At 34.6% G+C, this 9,142-nt stretch overlaps 1 protein-coding gene across 1 annotated transcript; it reads left to right on the top strand.

Moving 5' to 3' along the window:
- Nucleotides 1–4,526: 4,526 nt before the first annotated feature.
- LOC143596168 (E3 ubiquitin-protein ligase MBR2-like) lies at nt 4,527–8,517 on the top strand. The gene is made up of 5 exons (XM_077075013.1): nt 4,527–5,674; nt 6,403–6,453; nt 6,532–6,630; nt 6,707–6,844; nt 8,179–8,517. Exons 1-5 carry the CDS (start codon nt 4,544–4,546, stop codon nt 8,332–8,334), a joined length of 1,575 nt encoding a protein of 524 aa, XP_076931128.1. The 5' UTR covers nt 4,527–4,543; the 3' UTR covers nt 8,335–8,517.
- The last annotated feature ends 625 nt before the right edge of the window (nt 8,518–9,142 follow it).

Raw genomic sequence — 9,142 nt, 5'->3', positions numbered from 1 at the left:
CCATTAGTTTCCTAAACAGTAGCAATGTGTGACATCAGTAGGAACTCTAACAACTACTCAGTATGAATCCCTAACCACGATCACCTTAGAGTAGCAACCGAGCTTGTCGGTGGTAACTCGTAGAGGTGTTCATCGGATCAGATAACGGATTATTCTGTTTGGATTGTTCGGATTCGAAATTTTTACGACCCTATCAAAATCTAATCCGAATTAGGGTGTTCCTATCCGATCCGAATTAATTTCGGATGGATTCGGATCTTATTCAGATAATCTGAATAACTCAAAATAAAACGTATAACAAACACATAAGAATACGTCTTATTAAATAAAAATACAAAAGCAGAAAATTAAAACAAAATGTACACAAACAAAAGTCTAACTAAATCCATGATCCATCTTGATTCTAAAAGTTAAAATATTACACCAATAAAGCCAAACTTCAATAATTAAAACACATGTTATTTATTCAGATATCCGAATAATCTGAACCATCCGTTTTTTATCCCAATCCAAATCCGAATAAGAATTTGGATCGGATTATTCAAGTTTCGGTTCGGATTTCAATTTTTTTCGGATTTTCTAAAAACCCCTACTAACTCGTGTACGCTACCAATACTGACCTAAAAAACATATAAACAACAACCATAATGCCACATTGCGTCCATAATCATAAAGTGCACCCACATACGTGAAAAGGGTTCTTTGACAACAATGCATGCTAGGGTTTGCATGTGTGCCACAAGCGCAGCCATTATGAATAATGGGCTACCAAATGCATGTAAGAATTAAGAAAAAGGCGGATCAAGTGTTCACATAGCTTCTCCGATGCAAAAACATAAAGCAAAGAAAGCACGTTTTAATCGCTATCTTATCATACTTCATACATTTATATAAACATTAAGGACCGTCACTGACAATCCCTAAAACTCGAGGGCCCGGGGCAAAGAGTGGGACTCTAAACTATAAACTCACTAACTCCTATCTAGAAAGTCAATTTAGTATGACGATAATTGTAATAACAATAAACAAAACAAAAGTATAGTAGAATAATGATTTGATTTAAAAACTTAAATGAATCATGAAGCTATGTTATCATTTTTTGTGTTAAATCAAAAGGTTTTTTTGTTCTTTAAATATTAAAAAGAACATAATCTAACTATTAGCATGGGGCTAATAAGAATTATGCTCATGAATTAGGTCAAGTAGCCGGCCTCTATCAATTTTAGTTCAAATATAAGACGTAAATTTTAGTGGGTGCCTGCACTTGATGTGGAATGTTCTACCAATTGAGCTAGCTTCATGTTTTTAAACTATAAGGTTGGACTTTCGACCACCGTGCCCACCCTTATGGGCCGGACTGGAAACACTCTTTCTCTCTTCATTAATCCTATATTCTTCAAACACGACTTTAAATTTTTGCATGATCAACATATTTTTACATTTATTCCATAACCAAACTATTTAATTTTTTTTTTGTACATATGATATAAAATTATTAAAAAATATATTTGGCCACATTAAAAAATTTTTAATTTAACGCATTAAATATAGCATACATAAACAAAAAAAATATGCCACGAGTTTAGGAATAATATAATGCCAAGGAGAAAAAATCACATCCGTGGACCGTGGGTTAATATAATGCTAGAGACATGTGAAATAAAGCGGCTGGAATCAAGGATGCGTGAGTCGTGAAGGTGGGCCACGGTTTAGGGCCCAATAATGGAGCTAGCTGGCTTCATGGGTCGATGAATGTACGGAGGTCATTAACCGGAATCAATAATTTGGAAGGGTTGGTTCATCGAGTCATCGACTTAATTTGGTTGCAACAGTCAATAGGGCCGACCAAAATAAACATTGGGCCGGATGTTGATTGTGGGCTCCTCTTGGAATAATTTCTTAGTTGCAAATAGAGCCCACCAAAAGTGAACGACCTTCTGGCTACTACTATTTATTCCGGCTTTTATTATGCCAATAAAAAGTAAAGTTCTATTGAAGTTTAAAAGAAAAAAAAAAACACCTCAAATTCAAGTGGCAAGCGTGTGATGTAAAAATTCCACGTCTCCATCATTAAGTGGGAAAAGGCAAAGGCGGATGATAATTAATGAGCATTATGACATTGGGGAGAAAACGTGGTTATTTGACAAATATTCGAACCAAGCCTAGTCCCGTGGCCCGGATCAACAACGGGATATTTGACATCGTGTTTTATACAGATGTAAGCATAAAGTGATGTTCGCCTAAATTGTTTTAGACCGAATTACTGATATTGATTTTTATCTTGACCTCGAATTTCACTCGTATCTTTTAAATTAATCATTTTTGTCCTTAACATTTCAGAATCCTACACCATTTGTCCTTTCGGCCTAAACTCGTTAAACTTCTTCGTTAAGTTGAGCATAACAGTAAATTCGCCCCACCCCCATTTTTTTTTATTTTCCCCAATTAAATACCCACCCAACCCCCGATCATTATCAATTGCACCCTCTTTGACACTCTTTTTTCTATTTTTAGGGTTTCGCCACACAAACTTTGATCGCTAACTCCGATGTGTGAGAGCTGGTACATATGTGATACAATCGAGGATGTTGACCTCGACAAACTTTATGGTAATGCTCTTTGCTCAGATTTGTAACCCTAGTTGATTAACTTTTGCCTTATAAAAAGTTGATTAACTTTGAAATATTTGGTATTTTGCAGTTCGATATTACTCTCAAATCAACCAATTTGCTTCGGTCAAGACATTTCGGTCGGTATTTCTTTTAATAAAGTTTGAAACTACCTCCAAAGCCCGAGTGAGTATTCTTGAGAGGGGATGTTCACCGTTCATACTGATTTTGACGTTCCAGACCCGAGTCACCCAAAAACACCGTCAAGAAGGAAGCTACCATTGTGGGAAAATCCCTTGAGTCAAGATTCAAACTTGAAACCTCAAAAATTCCAAGCACTAACCATCATCCTATGCTATTAGACCAAAATTGCCAAACTTTCTACAAAGTTCGGTCGGTATTAACAACTTATAAACACCTCTCTTTTACAAGGGTGTTGCTAAACTTACCCCCTCCATACGATTTTTACTAAATGTACCCCTCTTGAAGTTATCAATCAATTACTATTTTCCCTTAACATTATTTACATATATATTAGTCTCTTCAATATTTTGTTTCATATAATACTCCCCACTAAATATATTACATTAAAAACTATGTTATTAATTATTATATTGTAAATATTATTAACATTTTTTTTATTTTGAATAGTATTAATATTGGTATCAGTCTCTTACATCCACATATTTATACATAGTTTTATAAATATAATAATGTAACGACAATGATAATAATAAATATTCTTATTGTGATAAAGAACAAGAAGTTAATAAACACAAAAAGAGATGTAACAAAATAAAAATAAAACTTTATAGAAAAAAATATAAATAAATTTTTAAAGAGAGACCATAATATTTAAAAAATGTTAAAGGGTAGTTATGTGTCAAATAAAATTGTTAAAGAAATTCAAAGTTCATGAAGGAAATATGGCAAGGAGAGAAAAAGAGAAAAAGAAGGGTAGATTTAGCTTAAATCTTTTACGGTTATGTACCTTTATTAAATTAAAATCCAATATCTTGTAGTCAACAACATTAAATACCTATATTGCATGCTTCACCACAGTTTTGAAATTTGATAACTTAAAAAAATTAATTCTTTGCGTTAATAACATCTATCTAAACAGCCAATATAGTCAAGTTGGCATTTAAGGGTAGTAAAATCCATCGAAAATAAAAAAAAACAATAATATTTGCTGCAGCAGCAGAGGTGCTTTGACAAGGGACAAGACATTAAGGGGTGCTTGGCGTGATCAAGAAAGAAACAACCCATCCATCTTCAACAGTTTGATCGGTTCGGTGTGATGCATCGGCACAAACACCATTTCATTTTCTATCTTTTTACACCCACAATTTCATCTTTGATTCTCACCCTCAAAACCCACCTTTTCTTTTCTTTTCTTTTCAAAAAGGGTATCAATTTGCTTCAAGAATCAGAAACCCAATTCATTCATTCGTTTAATATAATCATAAGGCTTTTGTTCCTCTGATTCCTTATCTTCGTATGAATTTGGATCTATTTCATTTCTGGTATGTTATTGATTATTCTTTCATTTCTTGATGTTTTTGTATATTAGGTTTAGATCCCTTGAATTTGACTCTTGGGTTAGTAAAAGATTTGTTTTTTTGATGTGGGTTTCATTTTGATTTTTCCCTAAAGCTTCAGAATTTATGTTGGTATTTGATCATTTTTGACTAACTGATATTGAAGCAAGACAATGTGTTGACAGCTGAATGAACTTTCTTAACAAGAGGTTGAATGTTTTCATGTGGGTGCAAATTGTGTTCATGGGTTGAGATAAAGTTTCAAACTTTTTGTTAATAATTGATGATTTTTGACTAATGAATATTGAACAAAGACAATGTGTTGACTGTTTAATGAATTTTGCTACTGATTGTGAGTTTTGTTTAACAAATTTGAAATTTTTAAGGTTTCAAATGCAAGAACAGCGGGATGCAATGGGTTCGTTTCCAGAAACATTAGGGTTCAAACACGGGTCAACATCGAGTGATGTGGTCAGCTCACCGCCAAACAGGTTACCCGATTATATATTATTAAACCCGACAACTCAAGAAAACGAGCCCGGTTCAAGTTCTGGCCCGACCCAACCAAACTCGGGTCATATCGAACCAACATGGTCTGTGAAATCTTGTCCTGAACCGCCATCGAGTGTGCTTTCGTTGGGCGATCATGGTTCGTCCAGCTCATCATTTCCCAACCCATTTGGACCATCTTGTGACCCGTTTGAGTTAGAGGCGGCCCGCCACATGTCACGTAAACGAAAAGCTGTTGAATTAAGCATTGGGCAATCTTCGTCTGGGGTTGGAAGTTCGAGTTCAGACCTATCTATTCCTAGTCTTGGATTGAGTACCGGTGACCCGGTTTTGGAAGCCGCTCACCGAGATGTTAATTTAAGGATTGGTTCTTCGGGTCAACAAGTTGACCCGTTAGTGGGTGATAATAATAATAATAATCTTCTTGTTGAGAATTCATCAACCCATACAGGCCAGCCTGTTTTGCGGGTCCCGGGTTTGAGAAGAAATTCTCAGTCGACATCGAGATGGAGTAGGGGCACTAGCTCAAGAGTAATAAGATCACCAAATCTTTTTATGTCGGGTGATCGAAATCAACCTGATTCGATTTCCAATCATCCGTTATTCACGCCACCAAGCGATTGGAATTCAAACGGTGACGTTGGTGGAAATGTAAATAATAATGGAAATGGTGTTGCCACGAGTTCTCGACCCGGGTCGAGTTCCGGGTCAACACCAAGTCAACATCCTCGAAGGCTATCGTCGTTTCTTAGGCGGTCATTGTTGTCGACTGCTGATCTGGATGGTGGTGGAGGGCAGAATGGTATTTTTCCGAGAATTCCTCCGGGCTTAAGTGGTTCGTCTTCATCATCTTCTTCTTCTTCCCAAGATGTTGGAGGTCTGCCAGGTCAACATCAATCGCTATCGAGATCTTCTTTGTTTCTTGGTAGACAGCTCGAGGGTGCTTTTGCTTTTCCGTTTCATTCACGGACCATGACACCTGGCAGTGAAAGAAGAGGCAGACTAGTTTCAGAGGTTTGATCTTTAATTATATAAGTAATGATTATTAGAAAATATATTTAATATATTGAATTAAAGTCAAGCAAGCTTGAGCTTTAGATATAAAGCTTTAAATGAGCTGAGTTCGAGCTCTTAAGTTAACCGAGCAAGGCTTACGCTCTTAAGTTAAATGAGCCCAGCTTGAGCTTTTAACACAAATGAGCTGAGCTTTTAACATAAATGAGCCGAGCACGAGCTCTTGTAAGTTTATAAGAGGCAATCAGAGCCCGTCTAGGCTTGAGCTCGGCTTGTTTAACTTCAACAAGAGCTCGATATGAGTTCATTTAATATTTATCAATTTATTTTTGACGCTTATAATTTGCGTTTAACTTTTATATATAACATACTATTTATTGTGATCTTTATCATAAATTTATAAATAACAATAATCATTATGAAAGTATATATTTAAGATATAAAATAATAATATATGTAGGGTTTGGATCAAATACAAATGACTTTTATCGTGAGAAGTGTACAAATAGCTCGAGTAATTATGTTATCACCAGAGTAATTATTATTAAAACTTTTGAACTAGAGTAATTATTATACTGATTTATTTTTTATAACATAATTACTCTAGTTATATGTATGTTTAGTACGCTAATTTTTTTTGTACCGGGTCCCACCTCATATATGTAAATAACAGGCTTGGGTATTTTTAAGATCATGGTTTTGTTTTTTAATATTTTTGTTTGGTGCAGATTCGTAATGTATTGGATCTCATGCGCCGGGGTGAACCATTGAGATTCGAGGTTAGCTTTTATTAAAAGTAATTTCATTTTAAAATTTTGAGAATAAAGATGACTCAAATGACTTTTGTGTTGTTGCAGGATCTTATGGTCTTAGATCAATCGGTGTTCTTTGGTGTTGCGGATATACATGATAGGCATAGAGATATGAGGCTTGATATAGATAATATGTCATATGAGGTATAATATTATTTCTTTATATTTTTATAAAATAAAATATGCGTCTTTTAATCATAATTTCAACTTGGGTTCACAGGAGCTATTGGCATTGGAAGAACGCATAGGAAACGTGAATACGGGTTTGACCGAAGAAACAATATTAAAGCATATCGCACAGAAAAAATATGTGCTTGAAACGGGTCAGCCCGCTGCAGAACCTTGCTGCATATGTCAGGTAAATAATTAAAGCCAGGGTGTGAATTTTATGATACGACAATGACATGATACAATATTCACGGGTTTGGGTCGTCTATACAGTTTCGGTTAGTTTTGGGTCAAATCTGTGGATACTTTACCTAACAGGCTGTGTTCAGGTTGACTGATGCGGGTTCACATGTTGAACCATTTAACTTTTTATTGTTTATAAGCTTTTCTGAAAACAGAGTTAGTTACACGCATACTGTATACTCCCGGGTAACACACATGACCCTTGACTTTTACAAAGTGTTAGAAAAAACGCATGAAGTTTTTGTAAAATGACTAAAATACTTTTATTAATAAAAATAAATATAATTTGTAAATATTATTTCTTTTGTTTTTCTTAAGTTAATTATTTTATTTTATTTATTAAATTTCGTTTTGTGTTAAATATATGTGCCTTGTAGTTTGAATTTTTATTTTTTAATACTAAAAGGTGTGACTGTCTTTTCACTAAAATTTAACTGAAAAGTTAACAGTCATTCACTCCAAGGATTATGTGTGGAAATTTTTTATAAGAACCTTGCAATCTTAACACAAATAGGATGATTGCAGAACTGTTTGGCAAATACTTAGGTCCCGTACCTGTGTTGTACCGTTAATCATAAATGTCTGTATGAGGTTATGCTACTCGCCAAAGCATTTGACGGTAACTTTTTTTTTGGTGCTGACTCACCCATTGTCACATACTTGGTGAAGAATTTTAAAAAAATTTAAGTGGTTGCCGATTTTTTTGGGGACCCATCATTAACATGACACAACAACTGGGAAAAGCTTGCATGGGGGTCTTAAACAGTTGATGTGACGAGTCAATGACTGGATTCAAATGGTTTGGCGAACGCTTTATTTCTTAAAAGTCCTCACCAAGCATGTGACAGTGAGTGAGTTGGCTAAAAGTTCAAAGTGATCGCGAACTGCTTTAGCGACTGGTACAACGTCATACTGACATTTCTGTTAAGGTTGCAATCACCCCATTTGTGTTAAGATGGCAAGGTTTTTCCCCTTACTGAGGCATGGGGAAGGAGGGCATCCCTTTATTAAAAAAAGTTGTCATGTGTGTTACTCGCAAGCGAACAATGGGGCCATCTGTATAATTTTTTATACTTCGGGTCAATACTAATAAACCACAAGGACCATCCATGTAATTTAGTCTTGAAAATATTGTTGTTATTATCAATTTATTATTATTATTATTATTATTATTATTATTATTATTATTATTATGTCAACAATTAAATTGATTGGGCATATAACTAGAACTAAAAAAGAAATGAGGATAATGCTTCATGTTATTCACTTGTATATTTTTAGGAGGAATACAAGGATGGAGATGATTTGGGAACACTAGACTGTGGGCATGGCTTCCATCATGGTTGCATCAAACAATGGTTGCAACAAAAGAACTTGTGTCCGATTTGTAAGTCGACGGCGTTTGCTACTACTAAAGACGAAACAAGCCCGCTTTAAGATTTTAAGGGTTCCTCGGATCGCAAGTAAGGTGTTGTCTTTGGGGAAATTGTTGGCAAATGATATTCTTTGCCTGTTATATTGTTAGAGATTTATTTAAGTTTTTATTTATTGGATTCTTTTTCATGATGAACCGAAGCCCAAGGCACAACTTATGCCAATTTTTCATTTATTTATGCTCATCAAGTTTAAGGTTTGTAGCCATTTCATATGATCATACTGTGGTTTGCATATGAGCCTTTTGTAATTTAATAATAGGCAAATTGGAAATAAATAATTTCAACTTTTGTGTATTGACTGTTGATAATTCAACTTTAAAAATCACTATTAGCAGTTTCAATTTTCAACTATTTTTGTCTTAATGGCTCTCCGTTAAAATTTAAAAACACTTAACACCGTTATGTTTTTCTCAAGTTTTAAACCGATATTTTAGGGCTTTTGGTCGGTTGAACGATACAATTCGACTGATGTAAAACTTATCTCGAAACGGTGATTCAAATGACTTGATTTTTGTTAATTGGAAATTCAAACACCCGAATTGAAACCTTGTTTCGTTGCTTGGATAAGAGTTTCGAGAGAAGTTTTACATCGGTCGAATCGCATCGTTCTTCCGATCAAAAGCCCTAAAACATCGGTTTGAAACTTGGGAAAAAACATAACAATATTAAGTGCTTTTTAACGGAGGACTATTGTGACAAAAAATAGTTAAAGTTGGGACCGCTAATAGTGATTTTTAAAGTTGGGATTATTGTCGGTCAATATACAAAAGTTAGGATTATTTATTTACAATTTGCCTTAATAATATAAA

The sequence above is a fragment of the Bidens hawaiensis genome, unplaced genomic scaffold (assembly GCF_021521415.1).
Source record: "Bidens hawaiensis isolate Kalapana, Puna unplaced genomic scaffold, B.hawaiensis_p1.1 tig00046137_1, whole genome shotgun sequence".
In the NCBI taxonomy this organism is placed as follows: Eukaryota; Viridiplantae; Streptophyta; class Magnoliopsida; order Asterales; family Asteraceae; genus Bidens; species Bidens hawaiensis.
This window is presented reverse-complemented; position numbering and strand designations above follow the sequence as displayed.